Source organism: Gallus gallus, chromosome 5 (assembly GCF_016699485.2).
Source record: "Gallus gallus isolate bGalGal1 chromosome 5, bGalGal1.mat.broiler.GRCg7b, whole genome shotgun sequence".
In the NCBI taxonomy this organism is placed as follows: domain Eukaryota; kingdom Metazoa; phylum Chordata; class Aves; order Galliformes; family Phasianidae; genus Gallus; species Gallus gallus.
In genome coordinates, this window is record NC_052536.1 from 55,035,225 (window position 1) to 55,060,833 (window position 25,609).

General features: G+C 46.1%; 1 protein-coding gene across 4 annotated transcripts in view; it reads left to right on the forward strand.

The window, feature by feature from the left end:
* Positions 1-25,609, forward strand: part of SLC35F4 (solute carrier family 35 member F4) — a 106,245-nt gene that overhangs the window by 46,079 nt on the left and 34,557 nt on the right. The window contains exons 1-2 of one of the 4 annotated variants that reach the window (XM_040701531.1): positions 12,489-12,809; positions 14,931-16,400. The exons of 2 other annotated variants lie outside the window; for them this stretch is intronic. In XM_040701531.1, the coding sequence (XP_040557465.1) occupies positions 16,271-16,400 (130 nt within the window). In that variant the 5' untranslated portion in view covers positions 12,489-12,809; positions 14,931-16,270. Of the gene's footprint in view, positions 1-12,488; positions 12,810-14,930; positions 16,401-25,609 lie in introns of those variants that run through there. One more of the 4 variants, XM_046942191.1, reaches the window with a different exon arrangement.

A 25,609-nucleotide genomic window follows, 5' to 3' on the forward strand; every position in this document is an offset into this window, starting at 1 on the left:
TTCTTCTATTGTTCAAGGGCAGATTTTAAAATGAACTTGGTTGACATGTGGGCTTCTGAGTGGAAAAGTGCCTCTTTCAAACTGAAGGGCTTTGAAGACATTGCTACCCTGCTATTTTCAGCTGCATACAGGCATACAGACAATCTAGACTGTCCTGATGTTGTTGTGCTGTTTTTCCTATTGGCTGAATATGTCTCACGGTCTTTATCCATTTAAGTGAAACTTGGGCCATCTCTGGCTTTACTTGTACTGTTCAACAAACAAATAGAAATACCCAGATGATTCTTTGCCTTGAAAGCTGAGGATCTTTAAGTCCCACTGGACTTTCCTACAATCCTCCTCATCGCTATCATGGGAGACCTGGCTAGGAAAGTGCTTTGACAACTAAATGACAGCTCTGGGCACCATCAGTTTCCACTGTTCCTAATTGTGTTTTTCACAAAGCAGTGACACAAAAGGACTTGGTCAGTGGGCATGGTGGGGATGGGTTCAGGTTGGACTGGATGATCTTACATGTCCTTTCCAACCTTGATGATTCTTAGTTGAGTGTCAGCTATGGTGTCATATCCATAAGCACTTCAAACTGAGTTCCCGGAGTTGTTTCTGTCCTGTGTATACAGAGGCTTTGTACATCACTGGGCTTTGTGCCTGACAACTGCAAGGTTGTTAATTATTATGCCATAATTAATCACTTGAAGTATCTTGCTGCACTGTTGTTAAGCCAAATTCTGAGGCCTTTGCTGGGTCATTAAGCAATAAGTAAGTAAAGACTAATTTAATCCATTATTAATCAACGAGATAAATATATTACATAGTCCCGGTTTAACAAGTCATGGGTGAAAAGTGAATAAATTAAGTAAAAATCTCTAAAAAAGAAAAACAAGTTCTCTGGGCAGCCTGGTCTGGCGACCCTGCACATAGCAGGGGGTTGAAACTCGATGATCATTGTGGTCCTTTTCAACCCAGGCCATTCTGTAATTCTGTGATTCTATGATGAAGTAGTTTTTAACCATAAGCTTAAATTATTTTGGAAAACAATTATTTCTTCAGAGCCGTGTGAGCCCGTACCAGCTCCTCATTTAGGGAGCTGCTCAGCTCGCTAGAAGCGGTGAAGAATGTGCTGGAATTTTACCCACAGAAGGAAGCCCTGTGGTCCTGCAGTGGGCTGACCAGGGACGGGCTGGCTTCAGGCGTGACCTCAGCCCACTGCTGTGGCTGCAGCAGTGTCACCCTGCAGCCTGTGCCTTCCTGCGGGAAGCACTTCTCAGCATCCAGCTCAGGTCCCAGCCCACATCCCCAGCTCCTGCACCAAGCCTGGCTCTGGGCTATCGCTGCCACCAGCACTGTTTTCAGCTGCCAGCTCCATCCTTAAGTTCTGAGTGCATTTTGGGAGTGCTAACTTGATGGCTTCCCGCAGGGACAGGAGATCAGCTATCATCTGGGCGGCCTGTGGGGTTTTCAGTTTTTTGACCTGCTTTTACAGCGGTATCTGACAAGCTTAAATCCCGTGGTACTGAAAGCTTACAGCAGATATTTGCTTTTCTTTCTACTGCAGTAGCATCTGGAAGGCTGGTTGTGAGGTATGTTGTGCTGAAACCATGCTCATATGTTTGACTTTTAGACACGAATCCTTCCCAGGAGCATCCAGCTCAAGTGGACAAGGCAGTTGCAGAGAGGTGAATGTATTATGACAAAGTCAAGAGGGCATTTGTAGCAGAGATAGGTATTGAAATCCTCACAAGCTCCCTGCCACTGCAGAGCATCTCAGAAGCAGGCTGCCTTCTCATGTGGCTGTGATGAGAGGGAGACATTCTGCTGTGCATCTGCCATCACTCCCTTAGGTGAAGGAAAGTTGGAGAATGCTTTTGGTACTTTGTTTCTTTGCATTGCATAAGTATGTGAGCTGTTTGGATCATTAGAACAAGCTTCTCCCCATGTTTCAAAGCCAATCGTTTGTTTTGACATTTGCAGTCTGGCTCTTTGCTTGTGTTTTGGTGGTGGTTGTGTTGAAACAAGCAGCCTGCATTCTCTCATTCTGTTTATGTGACTTGAAATGAGACATTTGGGCATCTATTAGATTCCCTTTAAGAGAGGAGTGATGAAATGTGATCTAGATACCATTTCATGTAGCTCTCCTAATGTTTATGCTTAAGTGATATAAAGAATATAAAGTGATGAAGTTTGTTGGGTGAGAAACACATTCCAGCATGTTCTTATTGCCATGGGACAGCTGAGCAGGGAACTACCAGTGCAAAAATGGAGAGATGCAATAGAGATGGAGCAGGGTGCAGCTGCCTGTTACCAGAGGCGGTTTCTCTTCTGCTGAAGTGTCTATTTCTGGCTCATGCATATTGTGGCACAGATATTTCCCAGAAGATAATGTAGCTTTCATTTGAAGCCAGCTCTTTTCACTGACTAGGTGAAAAAACTGGATTTATGGGCTGGAGTTTAAAACTGGAGTTATGGGCTTACATGTGTAATTCACCTTCAGTGTAGCAGGGAAAAGAGGTCCAGTTCTGCTCTGGGTTTGTGTAAGGCTGAATCCTGCAGCTAGCACGGCCAGCCTGTGGCTTGGAGCCACGTGTGGGTTAAGTAATGGGGTGGCTGTGTGCAGAGCTGGAGGTGGATATGAGCTGGAGCTGGTGCTGCAGGATGGAGCAAGGTGCTGGGGGACACGGTACTGCTGAGCAAGGTGCCAGCATCAAGGCCAGCCAGACAGCATGGGGAACACTGAGCCTTTCTGGGTTTGCAGACCTCTGCTTGGGGATCACCTTGTCTTTTGCTTTCTGAAGAACATAGCTGCTGTGTCTCAGGTAGGTGGAGGCTTGCAAGATGCTGTCCTCACCACTCGTCCCACTCTGGCAACTCCTTGCTGGTTAATTAGTGTTGCCTTTAGGAAGCCAGCTGAGCAGCTGCTTTTGGCAAAATCTAGTCTTATCCTAGGGCTGCTGCTGATCCCTTCTGGATCTGGGAAGCACAGGAAGGCTGGGGAACTGCCGATTCCTTAGGCAGCAAGCAGGGAGCTCTGTGCTGCAGACACATTGCTTTGAGGCTGTCACTGTCTGGGGGCTGTGCTGATGTGCTCTCAGGATACCACGTCTGCCACTCTGTGGCTGTTCTGTGCCAGCAGAGATGCACAAAGCAGCCACAGCCAGGGTCAGAGGCTGTGCAGGGGCTTTGCACTGCAGTTTAGAAGTTGTCACTGTTTATCCCTTCAGAATTGCAGGCGGAGACCAGAGCAAGCTCGAGCTGCTGCCTGGACAACGAAGAACATCAACGTTGTGATTTTGTCTTTAGCTGGGCTCGACTTCAGAATAGCCAGAGACCGGTCACGAGGTGCCGGATGTGTTGGTGTTTTGATCACTGTGAGTGAATAAGCTGAGGGAAATGGGGAAACACAGACGTGAAGGAGCCTGGTGCAGAAATAACCTGTTCTGCCAATGCAAGCAGCACTTTGGAAGAAAAACGAACAGTACAGAACATGGTTAACCTTGGTTGTGAATGAAATGTCTGGAGCTGAAATCCATCACTGTTAGAGTTCTGCGAGTGGAAAGATACCTGGAGAGATCTGCATGAATGATAGAACTCAGTTGCAGCAGCTGGAATGTATGTGAGCCTTGATGAATTTGAGTGCCTGTCGCCCTTTGCCCCCCCGTGCCCTTCCAAACACTGCTGTAAGTGCACTGTCCTGGAATGGTGCAGCCACAGCATCTTTGTTCTTTGTATCTCCTTTCTTTTCCCCTGCCTCAAGACATAAATTATGTGCCTGCCTTTGTAAGGGCTCTGCTGACCTGGCTGCTTCCTGGCTGCGATCTCCTGGCTGTCTTTGCTCTGCAGAGTTGTTCTTTTTTACGCTTTTAAAACAACTTCTCATGAAGTACGCTCACACTTTCACCTCTGCTGCCCTTTGTACAAGGGAGGCATCCTCTAACAGCCCCATCCCTTCTGCTCATTCTCAGATCTCTGCTTAGAAATCTCATCTCCTGTTGTGCCTGCTCACTTCCAGAGCGGGTCCTGTAGCCCATCACCTAACAATACTCACAGGCAAACACGTTGGACTGTTTCTCAGGACTGACCAGATACTCTGCTTTGTGTCTCTGTTCTTACTGCCTACAGGAACAGAAGCACTAAGTGGGGTAATTTCCACAGCAAGTGGCTTTTTTTTTTTTTTTTTTTTTTTTGGAATTAAAAATAAGAAAACAAAAAGGGAAAATGTCAGTTTGGATCCCTTTTCCCAAATGTTATCATTTTATTAGAAGAAGTTAGTTGAAACTCCTGCTTGGAATCAGACGGATAAATGTTTCCAGCTAGGCTTTTTGGACCACAGCTAGCACGCTGGAGTCTGCCTTGTAAGACAGGTAAATAAAATATACAGTCATACACTCTGTCTAAGCCTCCCTGTTTTGAGTTTGGAGTTGATCCAGAGCAGAACAACAGTCCCATCCTGGAATGGTATTGAACTGTACTCTACTTGGAAGGTGTTGAAACAGAAACCTGGTTGTTTAGGTCAGTTGTAATGGTATGTACAGACCTGAGTGGGATTCTTGGCCGTAAGAGAAAAATGTTCCTAACCAAGACCTCCCTACAAAAAAGCAACAGCTTTCCATTCTTGAGGTGAAGCTGTATTTTTTGCCCACTGGCTGCACAACACCAACGCAGGTATGATATAGTGACACCCGAATAGGACTAAAAAAAGTTATAAGCCTTGCTAAGTGAAGACGTATCTCTGCAGCTGGATTGCCACTGTGTGCAAGATTCAGTGGTGAGGCACTGGCACAGGCTGCCCAGAGAGGCATTGGTGCAGACACCCAAGGTCAGGGGATGGGCTCTGAGCACCTGATGGAGCTGTGGGTGTCGCTGTGCATTGCAGGGAGTCCTTCCAACTCAAGTGATTCTGTGATCCTGAGCATGCTGGTTCCTATTTCCAGCGTACTCACCTTAAAGTCTTCTTCTTTCTAACTGCTTAAGTAAACGTTACAGTAGGTCACCTCAGTGTCAATTTCTGGTGAGGAGGAAACTTTGACAAAGGCAGCAGAGGCAGAGAGGCAAGGAGAAGAGGAAGGCAGGGAAACATGCTCTGACTACAAAGCGAAACGTGGCTCAAACGTGGCTATCGTGGGACTCCTGCAGCACCACTCCTGCCAGTCATGTCTCTGGCTCCAGACGTTTCCTGAGCATTTCCAGACTTCTCCCTGCCCCTTCTCCCTGAGAGCATCAAAACCTCAGTCCCTCCTGCACTTCCCTGTCAGCTGTTGTTCACGTCAACTTGCAATAGCGGCAAATAGCAGAAAATAAAGCTCTCCCTTCTGGTGAGCGTCCGCAGTCCCTGCTCCCTGGCATGAAGAGTCAAAACAGTGTATATGATGTGCTGCTCAGACTGTTGGATTGGCTCGGCAGGCACTGGCTATTACTAAGCTGAGAACTGAAATGGATAAACAAGAAGGACTGAAACTACACCCTCCCCACAGTTGCTCTGATTTTTCTCTCTGAAGCACTGATCCATGAGGTTTTGAGCTGAGCACTGGGTAAGTTGATTGTAAAAAGCACCCAGCTCTGGCTGCAGGCACCTTGCAGGCTGGAGCCTGAGATGAACAGGGAACGGCTCTCAGAGGTTGGTCCTGTTCCTCCTGCCCTGACTTTGGGCACTGCTGAGGCTGTGCTCTGAGTGCAAGCATCTCTTCCCTATACCTGCTACTCCAGTAGGTTCCTGGCTGAAAGCTGCTAACCCTAAAGGTGTGCTAACTTCTCCCTCGAAGCTGTTGCCACAGCCCCACAACCCCACTCCTGGATGCCTCTGCAATGCTGTGATGTAGATCTCTGTAGGAAGGGACAGTTGCATGGCTGTGCTTAGCAGCTGCTTGCAGTTGGTCCCTGGGGCTGGGGCACAGAGGGGTCCCATTTCCCATGGTCACGGGAGTGCAATGTGCTCATATAGGGCTTTGCAGATAGCGGAGGATGTGAATGTGTGCAGAAGTTTTCAGACTGCCTGGTGATTTGGGGGTTCTGGTTTTGTCCTGTCTTCATACTTGTCAAGGGTGTGAGGACTCTGCAAAACTACTTGGTTTCTCAGCTGATGAGAATGAAGTACGTGGTTATCTCTGGGAGGGCACAAAGCTTTAATGTCAGACTGTGTTCTCTCTGATATGAAGGTAGTTATCCCTCTGTTATCTCCCAATTTCTGTGCTTCTCTTGTATCTTTTTGCACACAGCCTGTCTGGGCTGGGAACCCGCTCTTCTTTGATGTACTTGCAGTGCCAAGTACTGTCATGGTTGAATACAAGCAGTGATGAAGTGGAGCTTTGTGGATGTTTTATACAAAGAAAAGCTTGCCTTTGACATACCTTGCCTTAAAGCACTTTGTGATTTCTAAGAAGGTCAGAAAATGGATGGTGAGCTCCAACCCTAATGGTACTGCCTGTACTGTAGGTGAGTGAGTTGATGCACTCAGGTGGGTTTGTGGTGCAGAGCTGTGCTAACCCTCATTGCCTTGGAGACATCTTCAAAGCAGGCACTTCAGGCACATGATGCCCTTGCTTATGTAGTGAGCACCCCCGGACAGACTGGCTGTTGTTATGACTGATGTGTGGATTGTAGTGCAGCACTTCTGTCTTTCTTCCTCCTCCCAAAGTTTGGTGAAAAACAGAATCCAAGAACAAGTTGTGTTTTGACTGGCAGCATCTTGCTTGCTGCAATACGCTAGCTGGCAGAAAAAGATATCTAGCGTCTGAGTCCTAAATGCAGCAAGGTGAATGCTAGGCATTCACCCAGCAACTCATCAACCTCAGGAGGGCAGAGGCTCTTCTTTTTTCTTTCAGTGTTTTGGAGTAGGAACAAGCCAGGCTGGATGTGGCTCTGGGCAGCCGGGTCTTATGGTTGGCGACCCTGCACATAGCAGGGGGTTGGAACTGGATGGTCATTGTGGTCCTTTTCAACCCAGGCCATTCTGTGGTTCTATGACTAAAAATAACCAAGATTAGAGTCTCATTCTCTTTATTCCCTGATAGTTGTTATATGTGACACGTGTTCCAGAAACATGTAAAGCACTGCACTTTTCTATCCTGGCACCATTTCATGCACTCCTGATGCACACTTTGCATGAGAGGAGTGAAGGGTTTTGAATCAGACCCTTGGAGTGGAGAATCATAGAATCACAGAGTGGCCTGGGTTGAAAAGGACCACAGTGATCATCTCGTTTCAACCTCCCTGCTATGTGCAGGGTCACCAACCACCAGACCAGGCTGCCCAGAGCCACAGAGGTCAGCACTGCCAGATAAGGTGGCTGCCAGATAAGGAAGGCCTGTAAGCACCTGTGCTTCTCGCTCTGGAAATCTGGAAGGAAAACAATGCAACTCTTAAAATGCCAGCAAAGCTAGCAAGAGCATGCTACGATTGTTCAAAGCAGTGGTGAATTCTGAGACAATACTCACATAGTCAGCTGATAAATATGGATAATATGACTCATTAGATGTACGTTCAAAGATCAGGTCTATGATGCTTTGTAACTTTATTGGTACCTTGATCTCCATAAACCTACAGATGTCCAGTTCTTCACAAAGCTGTGACAATGCTTGAGTGTTTTTCTGACTCTGCTGGTAGATTTCAAAGCAGTTCCTGGGACTGTTGGTTTTTCCTACAGGCATAGAGGCAGATAAATAGCATATGCCCATCTGTCAGCTGAATTGTCCCAGTTCACGCACACTGACTTGAGGTCTCACGTAGGCTGCTTACAACAGATACCAAATTTAGGTGTTGTGACTATCAAGTGTCTGTGCTTGAGATGGTAATGAGTTGCTTGAACCACTTTCTGCCCAGGGATCTGGCTCTGCTGTGCCTCATAGAAGCCAGCTGTAATCAGATGGCAGAGTGTTGATGGGAAATGCAGCAACCCTTCTTCCTTCAAAAACTAATAATTCTCCCTATTAATAACCACGCAGGCACTTGCATGAAATTTATAAAGCACCTTCTCATTCAGTATATGGGATACGTATAGAGCTGGTAGAGCAGTGTCTCTATGGAAGAGCATGGCTTGGGGGATGTGTTGCAGTCATTGCTCTCAGAGAGTCGCTTTGACTCTTGCATGGGTTACAGCAGGGACAAATTGTAGGGACAAGGAACTGCATGGTGTGACAGCTGCAGACCTGTTTAGTTTTCAGTGGTAGTACAGCTTGAGGTATGTCCTAGAAAGCTAAAAGGAGCTGGCAGAAAGCAGAGGCAAGGTAAAATGTAAGATTTGTAAGAGCCTAGCATGACCCTGGAGCACAGTGTGTGAGATGTGTCAAACTAACAATGCCTATATTGACAATTTTCATGTTAGTGAGATTATACTTTGGAGTTCTAGGCCCAACATCAAGGCTCAGCTGTCCAAATTCAGCTGCCATATAGATTTGCACAAGCTGTCACACTCATTATTTCCTAAAGGCTCCCAGCGGGGTCTGGACAGAGCTGATGGTGCTCTGGGTGAATCGTAGTGTTTGTGCTTTGTCCTTTGGGTACAAATCAGTGCTGCCTTCGTGCTCTGGGTAACGCTGTCCTTATCTGTCCAGCTTCAGTGCCGGGCAATTTCCATGCAGGATTTTTAGTGGATAAATGACGAATAGAGTCCTGAAGCTGAAAGTAACCAAGCTTCTATAATTTAGTTTTCAATTTCTGCTAAATACTCCAAAAGGATTTAATGTGGTGTGTGAGTAATTAACATTAGCTATCAGTTCACAGCGGCTCTCTTGCTTCAACTCAAAGCACTGTGCAAACAAAGTAAAATAGAAGTCACCCTTTAAAATTTCCTATAGGGAAAAGAGAAGGTAAATAATTACCCAATCTCCTGGGATTATCCTAAAGTTAGAACCATCCATTAAAATAATAGAAGAAAAAAAAAAAAAGCCAACTGCTTCCAAAGTAATTTAAGATTTTTAATTGGAGCCAATTTGGGGAATTCAGTGGAGATTCCCAGAGCAAACAGCAGCTGTGTCCCCCTGGTTGCACATACCTGTAGCTGTGCATTTTAAAGGCAGTGACCCAAAATGCTGTACGTGTACCCAGCAGATTCAAGGGTAAGTAGAGCTAAAATTGAATATAAAAGCTAGAAGTCACATGAAGCTTTCCTGAAGGAGTAACCACCTTTTCCCATTCTGCAGTATTCTTCTGAGTGTACATTTTTCACTGAAAATCCCATCCGGGCATTCAGACTTCTGTGACAGACTTCCTTTAAAGCAAAACCCAGAGCATGGTTTTGCATTCAGCGTGTCATCAGAAGATCATAGTGCTCTGTATGCTGGTTGTCATAGAGAACACAGCAAACAGATTGTGCCTACCCCTCTGTTCTTACAGCTTGGGCTCTCTGTTAGCGATGTGGGACTCACCAGAGGGTCTGTCCCCCACTGCATGAGTCCCTGGGCTGGCACAGTGTCCCCACCACAGTCCCACTGCCCAGGTGGTACAGACTGGAAGGAGCAGTCCTTGAGAGCAGCCCTGCGGAGAAGGACCTGGGGGTCCTGGTGGATGTTAAACTCAATATGAGCCAGCAGGGTGCTCTTGCAGCTTGGAAAGCAAATGGTATCCTGGGCTCTATCAAAAGAGGGATGGCCTGCAGGGACAGGGAGGTGATTGTCCCTCTCCGCTCTGCCCTCATGAGGCCCCATCGGGAGTGCTGTGTCCAGGTCTGGGGACCCCAATACAAGAAAGACAGGGAGCTGTTGGAGAGGGTCCAGAGGAGGGCCACAAAGATGATCAGAGGGCTGCAGCACCTCCCATATGAAGACAGGCTGAGGGAGCTGGGCTTGTTCAGCCTGGAGAAGAGAGGGCTGTGGGGTGACCTCATTGCAGCCTTTCAGTACCTAAAGGGAGCCTACAAACAGGAGGGGAGTCAACTCTTTGAAAGGGTAGGTAACAGCAGGACAAGGGGAAATGGTTTGAAGTTGAAGGAGGGAAGATTTAGGTTGGATGTCAGGGGGAAATTCTTTTCTACGGGAGTGGTGTGGTGCTGGAACAGCTGCCCAGAGAGGCTGTGGATGCCCCGTCCATCCGTGGAGGTGTTCATGGCCAGGTTGGATGGGGCCCTGGGCAGCCTGTGCTGGTATTAAATATGGAGGTTGGTGGCCCTGCCTGCAGGGGGGGGGGTTGGAGATTGATGATCCTTGAGTTCCCTTCCAAGCCATTCTGTGATTCTGTGGTACTGTAGCAGTGACAGCACTGGGGCACAGCAGCGTGGCTCTTCCTGGCTCTGAGGGCACGGTGTCCTAGCAGAGACCAAAGGCAGGAAGGTGCTGCTGGCTTGCCAGCTCTGATTCTTTCAGATGAATTTGGCACCGTGATCCCTCTTTACTCTTGTGGCTCTGATAGGGTCACCTTAAAGAGCAGTTCCTGCTGCAGGGTTCATTACCTGTGTGCCCATGTGATTCAATTAGGTTCATTTGATGGTGAGTAATATCTGGTAACATCCATCAGTACCAACCTGCTTAGCAGAGAACAGCGCAGTGTATAAATCTCTTTTTTTCTGTCACTGCCTTTCAACAACAAGCTAATTCCATTTAATACATGAAGGTACCGCATAATTAGTGATATAAAACGAGAGGAAATGGGAAAAAATGGGTACAAATGCATCTTGGCTCTGATTCAGCTGGTCCTTCGTTTCCTCTGAATCTGAAGATGAATATGAGAAAGGGACAGCGTGTGAAAAAGCATCAATGGGAGGATGATGGTGAAAATGCTGTGTTAAGGTGCCTGTGGTCAGGCCCTCAGATAGCTCTCTTGTGCAAAAAGTGGGATGCTGAACATATTTTCTTCCATTTAGGTGTGTTTTGGGGCACCTTTATTTGATTTCTTTCTTTCTGAATTTGTTCCAAACTCAAAAATAAATAAATAAATAAATAAATAAATAAATAAATGCTCCTTTCTTTGGGCTAATGAATAATTCAGGCTCCTAAAATGTAAGAAACACTACCGTCTGATTGGCTTAAAATGCACTTTTGGAAACCTCTGAGCCAGCAGCTTCCTCGGGTGCAGCATTACAGCAGGACGTCACTGCAGACTGCTCCTGTGTTCCTGCACATACACCCAGGTACAGTGCCAGCCCCAGAGCATCCTGAGGGAAGCCAACTTTATCTGTTCACTCTGCTCCAATCGGCGCTGCCTTGAGATACTGATCTTCCTCACAGCCTGGGAAGTGCCACGTGCAGGCAGGAGGCAGGAAAAGCTTGAGCTTCGTGGGGGTCTCATGAATTTATGGTGCCAGCAAAGTGAGTTTGTGTTTGAAGGTGAGGTGAACAGATGCAAAGGTGGAGGTGCTCGGTGCAACTACCGGCAGTGCCGTAGCGACACAAGAGGGAGCTATGGATTCTCCTGAGATGCAGCAGGGTTCACCCAGGCAGAAATGCACACTGAGTGGGTAGAGGGATAAATTCTGGAGCACAGCAGCCTGTGGAAAGACAGACCAGGCTCTGGTGTGCTTGTTCTTGGGGCTGTTTGGGTGCTAGTTAACTGTGAGTGTGCTGGAGAGGAAGATGGGAAGGAACACTACTTCCTTAGGGAAAAAAATAAGACATGGTTGTTCCTCTATCTGGTGCTTGTTTTGCAAGGGCAAGGATGGCCCAGAGGGCAAAATGCTGGTCTTGGGAACAGGAGTTACCCTGCTCATTCATGTGGGCTGTGTAAGCTGTGTTCCTCAGGCCTGGACCTGGAAGTGACATTTATGGGGAATTTAGGATGTGAGAGCTGTGCAGAGATTCCCCCAAACCCTTGCTAGGTTCCGTAAGGACCGGTTTCACGAGCAGAGATTCCCAGTGGCTTTCAGATTGCTGCTGTGTGAGTCTGGGGTTAGGGTTAGGGCCATTACTTTACATTGTTTGGCACTCTGCAGTCTCTTCTCTAGGGCCAGCCATGGGCAGGGGCACAGCTGCTTATCTCACGGTAGGTGCTTTATGTACAGCACAACACTTGGCTGCAAAATCACGTCCAGGAGAAGCAGTGCATGTAACTGTATTGTATCCTCACAGTTAACACTTACCAGGAAGGGAGAGATCCAACTCAGTGTATCCCTCGAAGGTGACTGCTGAATATGTAATTACACTGGGCTTCACAGGATTTGGAGTATTTGCTTATAGATCTGTAAGGAAAGCCTCCACTTTCTGCATTCACAGCTCAAAATCCACATTTTGGATAACAGCACTGCTTTGGTTACCCGGCGGTCTGTAGTGCTCAGCACTGCCAGCAGCCCCTCTGGCTGCTTTGTGACTCTGCCCTGTGTGATGCACTGTCCTTTTCTCAAATATCCAGTGTAATTCTGCTTGAAGAAAATCACTGCTTTCCCTCCCCCTCTCTCCTTTCAAACCTTTTAAATTCCTCTTGCATTTTTTGTCCTCATTCTTGCCTTTCACCCCAGTTCCTGGGTGGATACTACGTGCTATACTTGATACAGTCTGAGCTATAAATAAGAAGCAGTTTGTTGGGAAGTAAAATTAGCAGGCCAGATTTTCAAACTCACTTCTAAATGTGTGCCTAGCCACCTCGAGGAGTACATGGCCTCATTTTCAGAGGTGCTGAATGTTGTTGTTATCCTTGATTTCAATGGGAATTTGTGGTGCTCAGGACTCCTGGAAATCGGGTCACTTTTCTGTTTGAGACTTGAGCATGGATGGAAAAGCCTGACCTCCGGCAGTGTATTACAGGTGGAGGGACCAGAGCACACAGAAAAGCTGACAGCTGCTCTGGGTCAGTCATTTGCTCAGACTGCAATGGGAGATTTGGGAAGGTCCCTTCTGTTTTTAAGGGATAGGAGATTCTCAGTGAGTGACCACAGACACTCTTCTGTCCCCATGGTGAAACATCTCAGGTCCTTGGCTTTGTTTACTTGTTTACTTTGTCTTGCATGTAGACATTTGTCAAATGCTGGAGCTGTTAGCTTGATCTGACTGTTGCTGAGGGAGGGAGGCAGTGTGCACTGCGGTCATATTGGGATGAGTTATGCTCAGAGATGCGGTGGATGCCCCGTCCTTGGAGACACCCAAAGTCAGGCTGGATGGGGCTCTGAGCGCCTGATGGAGCTGTGGGTGTCCCTCTTCATTGCAGGGGAGTTGGACCAGGTGACCCTTAAAGGTCCCTTCCAACTCAATTCTGTACAGCTGCTGCATGGCAAAGCGGAGACAGGTGATGCTGGGACTCTGCCCGCTGCTTGCAGCCCGTGTTGACCCATAACCAGAGCACATATTACTTAGCAGCTCTGTACCTGGCTGAGCTTTCATGCTTACAAGCCCTGCTGACCCAGGCAAGTGCTGGAAATTGTCAGAGAAACAATCTTTTCAAGTTTCTGGACATCTGTGAGCACTGTAGGGAAGGCTCTAAAGAGGTGAAGCCTGTGGCTGCTTTGCACGTGCCACAGGAGCTTGTTTCCTTGCTCCTGGCTATGCTGGGAGAGTTAGCCTGGGAAATGGGCTCTGCAAGTGGAACGAGCAGCCGGATCTCATTGCAGGCATCACTTTTGTCTTCTGATTTGCACTGTTCTTTAGGAAAAATCTCAACAGTGTTGATTGCCTGCAGCTGGAGCAACGAAGAGGAGTGACAGAAGAGGGGCCACTGGGATAGATGCTTCTTGACTGCAAAGACAGAGAGCTCTTCACCTGCCACCAGGAAAATAGTTCCAGGCTTTTGACTGTGTTTTTGGCATCTGTGCTTAGCACAGCTTTTGTAATTAAATGGAGCCTCTGGTTAGGAAGGCACAGGTGATGATAAAAGCTGCAGAGCATGTGGTTGCCGTATTTCTCATTTCTACAGCTGTGTAACCCAAGGCTCTGCTCTAGAAAACCAAAACATAGATAGACTATCCAGTAGAAAGGTGTTTGCTTGCAAAGCACTCAAAATAATTTTTCTTTGTTAGCTTAAAAGCGTCCAACTTCTCTCTCCAGAGCCTGCTGTGTGCTTGCATGCCAAGACAAGTTGTTGGCATCCTGCTCTGCTGCACAGAGCTATGCTGGGGAGAGAGCAGCTGCTTCGCTCTGCGTTTTCCATGTGCTTTTCCCTCCTTGGTGAGAGTGTTTAAATAGCTATTATCTTAAACCAGCTGGGATTATAGAAGAGGAGGTCAAAGCTGAATTTGACTTATTTGACTTCCCAAAGGTCTATCTTGGAGAGCTGCTCTCCTATCTGTGCTGTATTCCCTGCCATGCTAACCGTGTAGCAAGCCTCTGGCAAAGGGCTTGGCTTGGGAGGGCATGGCTGAAGTGCTGTCTAAGACCGTGCAGCCCCCTCCTAACCTTTTTCATTAGCTAGAGTGCTACTCCACTTTAATGACCAGCTTGGTAACGTGCAGAGAACCCCTGTCTCCTGTGGGCTATTTTGTGTCTCTGTTCTTTCACGTCTTTCTTATTGCTTTTGGCATTCAGGTGGGAATCAAGCTAAATGCTCAGAATCCAACAGTGGAAAGAGCAGGGGGCAGGGGAATGCATATAAAAGGGAAAGGAGAGATGAAAGAACAAGGAATTAAACCCTATGCAGCATCATTTTGAAGTAGTTAGATTCATGATGAGTTTTTCTTTCTTTACAAACCCCAGGAGGTGATAGTTGGCAAAGCTGCCAGAGTAGGGTTCCTGAGGGCAGAGAAAGACATCCTGGGCGACGTGTTGCAGTAAAACAGACAGTCTTCCATAGAGTTCAAAACACCTGTTATGGGACAGACCCTGGGGGAAAGGCCTCTGTTTAAGTAAGAGCACAGCAGGGGTCAGGGGAGCTCAAATAAGAGCCTGCTGGAAGGGAGCTGGCGTGACACAGAAGGACGTGTGTTTCCCAGGGTGAGTGCATGAGACTGCATCGTTAGAGCAGGCTGTGTGTGCAGTGCATGCAGATCACTGGGTGAGCTGCAGCAGGGCCAGCCTGCAGACTGGGAAGGCTTGGGGGCTGAGCAGACACATGGGAGTCTTTTTTTCCTTTTTTTTTTATTCTTTCAGACACTTGAAGTTTTGATGGAGAGGAGAAGAAAGGTTCTTAGTTGGAGTGAGCTCTCCCACCGAGCTGCATCTGCACTGAGCTCCCACTGAGTGAAGCCTGCAGGCATTTTGTGTACATGAAAAACTGATGCAAAAATTTTTGCTGCCGAGACGCATCTGTAAGAGGCAGAGAAGTTTGTGTGCTTGTCAGGGCCTCTGCACCATGACACTGCGTTCCTGTTATCCATGCAGCAGTGCTCCCAAGGGGTCCTTTTTGTCGTATCTCACCTTGCAAAGAGACCCCTGTAGAAAAGCTGGCAGCGTTGTTACTGCTCTGTGTTATGGATGACTCTTTGCCAAATGCCCACTGCACCTGAGGAAGCCATACTATGCCTAGCAGTGGCTTTTTGATCTCCCAGTGAGGAGAGTAGTTTTTTCTTACGGTCATGTTTCCTCACTGCATGTCACTGCCTGGTTTTAGACTCTGCATTTTTAATCCCCACAGTTATCACTTTAGTGACAGATGTTCTGGGGCTGCTCTGGCCCAGGGAAGGTTCAGGTTGGATACTAGGAAAAATTCCTTCTCCAAAAGAGTGGTCGGGGTCACCATCCCTGGAGGTGTCCCAGAACCGTGGAGATGTGGCTCTGAGAGACATGGTTAATGGGCATGGTAGGACTGGGTTGGCAGTAGAACTTGATGATCTTGGAGCTCTTTTCCAGCCTAAATGATTCTATGATTGTATGATTCCCTGACCAGACATGGCAGCTCCTATCCCTCAACGACCCGTTGAGTTATGCACACAGTTTATTGTAAAAGAGATGCTGTCCTCAGCTTGAAGATGCCACTAGCCGGCAAAGGTTGTACGTGAACACTTGGTGCCATGTTACTTGTGTTGTGGATATAGTGCTAATTGCACAGTGTTTTCCCTAACGAGGAAGATGGGTCTTCCAATAACTTAATAGAATCCTGCTGCGAGCCCTGATTTACCTCTGACAAGTTAAACCATTGCCAGATCAATACTACGCTCTCTTGCAGTAAATAGGCTTGATTTTAAGTATTCAGTAAGGGTGTATTTTGGATTAAGGGCCAGTTTTTCAAGGTGAGAGCCCGCTGTAGGGCACAGATGCGGGTTGGGGGTGACTGCTCTCCCCACTGAGGCTGCAGATCTCAGCTCCCCACACCTGGGGAGCTGCTGGAAGCAAAGGCACGTCTCTTCCCTGGCAGAGATCTTGGTAGGAGCCTTGATCTGAGCAATTCCACTTCCAACCACTTTGTTTAGTGCCAGCAGTGAATGCTGTGAGAGGAATGGGGGCCTGAGGATAATTATCATTTGAGTGACTGCCAGACAAAATGGGTTTGCATGGAGCTGGACCTCAAGATCTGTTTCTGTGGTTCTCTGTGTGCTTCCCCTGCTGGAGATGTGTGTTGGGACGGCGAGCTCCAGAAGGATCTCAGGAAGAGATACTCTGAGTGGGATGGAGACCTTTCAGGTAATAACCTCCCATTACTAAAAGTGTCTCATCATCCTAAAGAAATGCAAAGCTCTGCTGTCTAGAAAGAACCTATTAACTTTTACTATCCATTTTCTGGTACGTGTGCACTCAGCTTTTCATATATGTCAAGAACAGGATCCTTATCCCTCTTCTTATCTTGGAGAGCTGGCCCCAAGTCATGAGCTGTAGGATGGGACCTGCTACCACGCATCCCTGAAGGACAATCCTAAGGCTTGGGTAACTGAACCAGTGAGAGTGTTAAAAGCAGAGTACTTATAGTGAATACACAGCTTCAACATTTTCATTGTGTCACTCCTGTTTAATCCTTCCTTAATCCCCTTATGCTGCTCAGTAGAGGTTTCTTGTGTTATTTTCATTGTCTTGCTAATAAGATGCTGCACATAGTAGAGATTTACACTGAAAGGCATTAGGGGGGATTATATGACTATTAGACAAGAAGTACTCACAAAAGGCTGGAGATTTTATTACCAATTTTTAAAATTTCTATCACAAAAGAATTGTACTGTAAGAACTGTAGAAAATTTCTACTGTAAAACTGAAAAATTTTCTACTGTTCAAAAGACTTACCTTGAATTTCAGCACTGGTTACCTTTCAGACTCGTGCTAACAGAACTGGAACCATCTGATTTTTCTGTGGCTCTTAAGTGAACCCAAATTCTTGGGGGAAAAAAAGAATTGAGCTCCTTCTACTGGACCAGGGATACGTTAACATCCCCTGTGGTACCGCTCATGAAGACTATGGATGGGCTTTGGCACCCAGCAGAGACTGTTGATTTCTGAAGGTCCCTGCAGGTGGTGGAAGACTTTTTGTGCTGAGTCTTTACAACTACAATTACCTAATTGCAAGCACTGGCTGCAGTAGACTAAGACTGATACCTTGCAGATGAGATTCTGGTCTGTTGTTTCGTCGTCACTAAATAAATGTAGCTGGAATTTTGCAGAGGCAAAGCCATGCTGGCAGCAGATCAGCAATGAAAAAGGAAAATAAAAATTCCTTTAAAATAGCAGAAAACAGGAGGTAGCAGATTTTATGTCTAACCATCAGAGCTCCAGGAAATTAATCTAGTACAGGACCTAAACTAGAATTGAATTGGAATAGATTGCCCATTAAATCAGGACTTGCTTTGTCTCCTTAGAAAACTACGACATAGTGTTCAGCATCAGCTCCCGAAGCCAAGCTGGGGTCCCTTCCATGAGAAACCCTGACCCTCTGCCTTGGGAATCTTTGTAAGGTTTCACATCTGCCTGGGGGATTTCCTAAAGTCCTGTGCCAGATGCTGGTGGGTGTCGAACTATTTTGATTTTTAGAGATCTCAGTTCCTTCCAAAAATGGCACAGAATCCTAAGTAGTAAGTGAGGCTTGCTGGCACCGTGTTTGCTTTTCTTTCTAGTCTATTTCCTTGTCCTTACCAGTGGTCCTGAGCTGCCTGTGCTACGCAGGTTGTAAAACACTGCTTTAAATGACTTGCATGCAATAAGGGGGTGCTGAGCTGGGAATTCAGCAGAGCATCCTACTTCTGAGACCCATTCTAAGCTAGCAGTGTGTTTCTTTCACTCTAGTTTTTATTATTAGCTCAACTAATATTGGCTAGTTTTATTATTAGCGCTTTTTGCTGTTTGAGCAGTGTTGTTTGCTGAAAATAAACTCAATGAACGAATAGGATAAGGAAAATGAAATCCAAGGCCTGTATAGCCATGAGGATGTAAGTACCTAAATGTGGTCACTTGGAAGAACTCCCGTTTTTAAATGCACGTTTAGCTGGAGCTGTGGTCTTCACTGGGGGGTAGAACTGTTTCTCACAGTCATCTTATGGTAGGAAGTGGACATGCTCTGTCCTTGTGCTCTGAGGTGCAATCAGCTCCACTTCATACATGCCAGACAGCTTTGTCTGAAAACTCTCCCGCAGTGGGAATTCTGTACCTGGTATCATCCCATTTAGCGGTTCACTGTTCTCCTTGTTAAGCAGTTCATCTGCTGACAGAACTTTTCATTAGTACAATTAAAGTCTCTTCCTCCTGGCCCTGTCAACACAGTTGTCCATAATTAATCCTTTCTTTTGTGCAGGGACCTCTTACACACACAAAGACTGCTTTGCTGTTTTCCCTCTGCCTTCATTAAGTGCTTGACCCCGGTACTTTCCATATTCACACACACACTGCTTTTTCAACCTCTGATCCCTCCATCCTTTTCCAGATCTTTTCTGAAGCTTCAGATCTTGCTTCAGAATCTCTGTGAATGCTGCACCCAGCCCTTCAAATTAGAGGGGCTGTGAAATATAAAATTAGAAATGTAATGGAGCGCCACCAACGAGAAAACAAATGCTGTCTCTTTGTGCTATATTTGTCCTAAAAATTGGTCGTTTTTCCTTCACCGTTGGTATTGGAACTGGATGGTCTTTGAGGTCCTTTGTAATCCAAGCCGTACTATGATTCTAAGTAATACTGAGTTTCTCCACCCAAGGACCTCTGTGTTGTCATATGGGTGGTGGGGACTGCAGCGTTGGATGGTGCAAGCTCCTGCTCCCACTGCAGGACTTGCAGTGCTGGTGGTGGCATTTTGGGACTGGCCAGCCCTGGCTTCCTAGCCTGCTGCTCTGTTGTGGTAGTGGTATTGCAGAAAGCCTAAAGAAATCTCGTTAACTGCTGGCTACACAAAAGCTAGCAAATAGAAGAGGTGATTTACTTTGTCATTGACATGCACCACAGTCATGATGACAAACACGAAATGAAAATTGTCTCAACTCAAATGCTCTCCTGTGGTAAAGAAGAGGCATTTCATAATTGTGGAATTAGAAAATCTAGACAGCTTATTTCATTTGTGGCAGTTTTGTTAATAATGCATGGGGAAGGCAAGTAATAATCTGGCATGCAATTACGTTTAAATTGTTTTCATGGGGTGAGAAGAGACAAAACCAACAAACACCAAATAGCTACACAAAAAAATCCCAATAAGTGTTGAGCTTCTGACTATTATTCTGTCTGTGTTGGGTATTTGAATTGATACCAGTCTTACTCTTTGCTATTGCTGCAGACTGAGCTGGACATCTCCCCATGCTGTTTTATGCCAGCAGGTTTCAGTGGCCAAGCTGAAGTGGGAGCCTTTCTTCTCCTCTCTTAAACTTGCAAAGAGTTTGAAATTCAGATGACTTTTGACGAGGAATGCCCAGACTCACTCAGACAGTGCTTCAGAAGCTCAAAGCTTGATTTCATAGGCTCACAGTTTTGCCAGTGATGCTTCTCAAGCAGGGAGGCTGGATTGTAGGGAATGCTGAAATTGAATCCTTCCGATGTGGTCTGTGCATGCTACAAATGGAATCTCTGCATGTTGCCCATAAGATTCTTGCTCTTTGCAGTGCCTGGCACTCGGTAAAGCCTGTAAGCTGCAATTTATGATACGGTGCTAAACAAACTTTGCCTTAGTGATTCAGGATTAGGGCAGCAGGATCGATTCAACCTGCAGGAGGCTGTGATGCCACTGGCACAATGTGCACGGTGCTGCTGAAGTAAGGTTCCTCTCAAATTGTTTTTTGGTTTTACATTGTGCACATTCTTATTGTTCTGCAAATACGAATGAGAATGAATTCCTAATGTTGGAGCTAACGTAATAATTTTGTCAGCCTGAAATTCAGATCTTGTTTCCAGTGATGCCCAAGTGCTGAGGATGCATCTAAGCTGACGTATATTCACTCTGTTCCCATGAAACACTGAGTGACCCTTTTTAAAAATGAAAGGTTACCCATGCTCAACATTGGTATTTCTTCTTAACTTATTTGATTGCTTGAAAATATCATTTCATGATCTTGTCGTCTCACAACAGGACAAAAAACCGAGAAGTCTCCCTGCCTTAGAATCATAGAATCACAAAGGTTGGAAAAGACCTGCAGGATCATCCAGTCCAACCATTCACCCATCACCAATGGTTCTCACTAAACCACGTGCCTCAACACAATGTCCAAAGTGCCTTGCCTGCAGCAGGGGTTGGAACTACATGATCTTTCAGGTCTCTTCCAACTCAAGCCATTCTGTGGCTCTCTGATTGCCAGCTCTGGGAGCATCAGTGTGTATCTCATGATCATTACAGAGGAGGGTTTTCCTGCTCTAGAAGTCACGTGGCTAAGGAAAATCTGAAGTATATGTTATTAAGTGAAATTTTCAATTTCCTGTTATTCCCAGGGAAAGCTCAGAAATACTGGTTGTCAGGTCTATGAAATCCTATTGTGAATAAAAAGCTTTCCAAAAGCAGTGCTACAGATGTTAGTAGTTCCAAGTTATGGAATCATAGAATAGATTGGGTTGGAAGGGAGCTTAAGGTCATCTAGTACCAACCTTGCAGGGTTACCACTCACTAGATCAGGATGCCCAGGGCCTCCTGCAGCCTGCCATTGAATGCCTCCAGGGATGGGACAGATCTGCTTTGAGAATCGTGGAATTACTTCTGGTGGGAGGTGCTAGGATTGGGGCAGCCATCAGATAATTCGGGTTTGGTGGTAAGCAGCACAGCGTTGTGTGCTGCGTAACATCAAATTACATGAGCTGGCCTCTTGCAGCCATTGCACAGCTGTCCATCCATGATCTGAGCATTTTAACTCCTGGTGTCACGGTGCTGTCAGAGCCAGCAGCCCAGGGTCCAGCTGCCATCTGCTTAGCTGCAGCTCTTTGGGGTTTGGTGGAAAAGCAGTGGCTTGCAACAGCAGAGAGAAGTTTTCCTGCTCTGTGTGACAGCAAACTGCAGATCTTCCTATCATCATCTCTGTGTAGATGTTTAGCCAGTGCTATTAATCCTATTTCTGTAAACTGCCTGCTTGGGAAGCCCAAAAATAGAACACGTTGCTTTTTTTTATTATTCTACCCACTAGAAAACAGGGTGGGTAGTAAAGAATGAATTCCTGGGCTGATTTGTTGAAAATAGCAACCCGTGTTAACATGAGCCTCTGGAGATCAGTATATAAACACTCAGCCCTCAAGGGAATTAAAATCTCTTCAAATTCAGCAGTATTGCTTGTGGTGATTAGGTGATATTTTAGTCGGAAACGAATCCTCTGCTTCTAGCTATTTGCAGAGTACCAGAAAAGCTGGATGAAGTTGTATCTCTGTGTCAGTGAGCGTAATATGTGAGACTTCGGTGTGTCTTCAGTATGAACGTTCTCAAATAGAGTATGTCTGTTGATAGGGGAGTCAAGGGTAAGGCAGTCTTTCTGCCACAAGCCAGGGGATGGCTGGGAGCAGCAGTTCCCAGGCTGGAACGGCATTGCAGAATCACTCTTCAGGCTCTGGCCTGAAGGGGTGGAAGATTTGGAGAAGGCAGCCGGGAACTGACCAGTGCTGATTTTTATTCCATTCATCAGGAAGGCACTTGAGAATGCAATTGCTTTGGACGAGTGAGTAGGACCCTCCAAGCACTTCAGTATTTCTCCAGGTCAGAGCTGTCCTGCATCTCCAGGGCGCGTATGAATCTGGTATCCACCACCTGAGCATGGGGATGGATGAACTGCCACATCTCTGTGTTGGAAGAGGCAGATGTTTGGTCAAGCAGCCACTGGATGTGTGCAGAAGCTGTTGCTGCTCCTGCAGCAAGCACACAGAGAAATATTTTGCACTCTCTTGTCCACATATGATATGTGCACATGCACTGGTGGGGGTCAAAGGATCGTGACTTAGGTTTTTATGGGTTCCTATCAGAATAGGCTTGATATTTTGGGACCCAACAGTATTTAAGCCAGTGAGAATTTTGCCTGAGGTAAGACAAAGCGAGGAATTCAGGATATGATTCTTTATAATCCATGGGATGCAACTTGGCACAGCAGAGAGATTTACAGTTCTTTGTTTCTGCATTCCTTGGAAGCTGTTTTGGACTGAGTTTGCTGTTTGAATCGAGTAACACTTGCTGCTTGCTTCTGGTGAATGTTCAAACTAAAGCCTTGAATTCTCTTTTACATAGAAATGCTTTTTGTAGGATCCATCCATTTTGATCTCAGTTTGACTGTTTGTCTCTTCTGTGTCTAGCATCTAATTTATATTCCAGCACGGTAAAATGAACTTGATAACAGCCCTTTAGCTTGTCGTCTTAAAACACACGCTCAGCCTGCAATAGCCAGTAAAGTCATGTTTATGAGGGTATTATGGTCTAGTAATTGGGAACAGACTGACCTGTTGGCTGCAGGGCCTACGGAAAGTGGGTTGCATACAGATCTTGTAACTAGATTGTTCAAAACAGTGACTGCAGTTTTGGATCTGAACCCTGTTCTAGAGCCAATTAGAGTCAAAGAAGGTCTTTTCATATCTCTAGTGAGCATTAACAGTGTTTCCCATTGGTAGCATCTGCCCTAACTTGATATCTAAAATGGCCAGGGGTGAGCAAGTCACCTCACTGGACAGAAATGAATGCATTCAGTGAGTTCCTAATTTCAGGTTGCAACAGACATGTAAGGGAGACCAGGCAAGCTGTCTTCTAGAGATACCAGTTTCTTACCATTCACCTTTAAAAGGTTTTGGTGTAGCTGTTTCAGACCTTGATGTTCAAAGCCAGGTGAGATGAATCCCATTATCAATGTGGAAATTGAGTGCTCTGTGTACCTCTGCAGCTATTTTCCATTAGCTGAGATGATTCTGTCTCCCTGGGGCAATAACACACTTGTCATCTTCATTGGGATCAGATATTCCATCACTTCTCAGTGGGATTATATTAACACTGTGATTTTGGTTGTCATTTCTTTCCCATATGGAGGAAAAAAAGCCCTCCAAACCAAAGCTGGCATGGCTTGGTGAGTTTATTGGTTATGTTCTCTGCAGTCCTAATGAGCTAGTGACACAGGGTGGTGGAGTGTCCTTATTGGGGACCTTATTATTTGTGTCTTACCCCAAGATACACCTCCAAATGGTCTATTATCTCTTGCCAGCTGTGTCAGCGGGAGCCAAATACATCTGTGGCTGGAGTGCAGCTTGTAAGCAAGCATCTGTCAGTGTGGGACCAACACTTCAGATAAACCTGGGGTTATTTGAAGTTCTGCTCTACAGCTTTGAATGTAGGTTGCAATTTTAGTGAAAGAGAATAAATAGTCTTTATTCTTAGAGTTGGTCCCTTAAATATGCGTAACTAGCTACTGTTGCAAGCCAAGAGGATGGTCAATGTTTTGACAGCATCAGTCCCCTTCTGATGTGAGTGTGGAGCCCTCCATAGCACATGTGATTCAGCACTCCCTAATTCCAGCTGCTTGCAGCCCTGGTTTGCTGTCAGGTGTGTGAGTCAGCAGCCTTGCAGCTTCTCCGTGTGCTCGGCTGCATTAATATTTACTGAGGAACAGAGGCTGTGGTGGGCAGCACACACTGGGCCTGTGCTGGGCGGGAGGCAGTTCCAAGGCCTCACCAATATCCTTAGGCCGCGGGCTTTTGGTCATGGGGCTGAGGGAGCTCAACTGAAGCACGCTAATTGAGTGGTTGTCATCTACATTAAAACCAGAGAAAGGATATTTCACCTGGCTTTTGAGCTTCAATTAGGGTCTTACCAGTGTTTGCCTTAAGAAGGAACAGTCGTGTAGCTTGCTGGCCTGCAACTTGGATTATAATATACGCTGTGTATACTTTACTGCTCTACCCTTGACTTTTGGGAAGACAAGCCATGTTTTTCCCACTGTGATACCATGCCTAAATGCGAGTATCAGCAGATTTCATGGTGACTCTGTGGAGTAACTGTCATGCCATTCTGGTAAGCTTGGACATGAAACACCACGTGTGGGTGGATTTGTGTCAGATGTATTCAGGAGAAAGAGGCTGCTTGCTTCTCTCCCTTCTACTCCACATTCATTTATCCCTCCCTTTGGCATGATTAGAGAGGAGATGGAGGGTACACAGGCAGGATCAGAGCACCTGCATCGATAGCATCACGTGCATCGATAGCATCACCTGCATGAATGCGATCAGCTGTTCACATTAGGAGCAAGAATACGTGGCCAAAGCTCAGACTTGTGTAGTCAGAGAAGCTGATGCTTTCCAAGCTGCAGTCTCCAGTGGGATGTACAGGTACCAGTTACACATTTTTGATGTGGCTTTATATCTGCTTCTCTTCTAATTGTTGCATGAAGCAGAGATTGCTGAGATAGATACTTGAAAGGTTTTTTTCTGAATTTGAATATGGCTTCTGAGTTACTGCATTGAAACAATAGCTGATCTTCCTTCAAAAACCAAGCAGGCTATTTTTTGACGCAACCACCTTCTGCTGGTAACGCTGAAATTATCTGGAAGAAATGTCTCAAATTGCCTGACATCATCTCATGCATTTCACCCTCACCATTGTTAGGCTTCGTTAATGATTCCATTACAAACTCCTATTTGCAGAAATGGTTTTCTAAAAACCATCTGTGTTGTATTGTTTATGTTATATAAACGCTCAAGGACTAGACGTGTATTAATAGATAGCCTTGTGATTGTGGAGCCAGCAATTACTTAACTTCTGATTACTCTATCACAAAGTCTGCTGACTCTCAGCACTTTGGAGAGGAGAATAAAATTCCTTCTGCAAATTGGGAAGGTAATTTTCTTTGGAATAGCACTTGTTACACAGTGTGGGAAATCTTCTGAATGCAGATAAGCCGTAAAAGCTGATTAGCTTTATGGGATGTGTTGTGATGCTTTGGGAAGAACTGTCAGGGTGGTGAGACTTATCAGTCCCAGGGGATGAAGTGAAGGTCCTAGAGCAGAGCTGCAGGCATTCCAGGAGGGGACGCGCTGGGTGGAAAAACAGATGAATGCAACCACTTATTTCCCCTGTTCTTCTTCCACTGGGACGTGTAGCGTGACCCAGTGCTGTTGTTCTCTGCACTGGAACAGAAAGCCTTGAGATCTCATTCTTTTCCATGGTGTTAGCCATTGATTCTTACTGTGTCACCACTCCCTAATGATAAAGAGTGCAGCGCACACAAACAGGAGTAGAAGATGTGCAGAACAAGGTTGTGCCTTTAAGATAATATCCTAGATTGCTGACTTCTTTGCCCTGAAGACTTTGGAGCCTCCTCCTACCTCCTGTGGGTATGGTGATGTCGTGGACTGATACCTTGCAATATTCAGCGGAGGAATTGCCATAGCTGATGTCCTCTGCAATAACTATTTTGTGCCCAGAAAGAGGCTCTTGTTGCAGTGTAAAACATTTGGGATGCGTGCTCGCTGCTTATAGGAAGCCCAGCATGTGATCT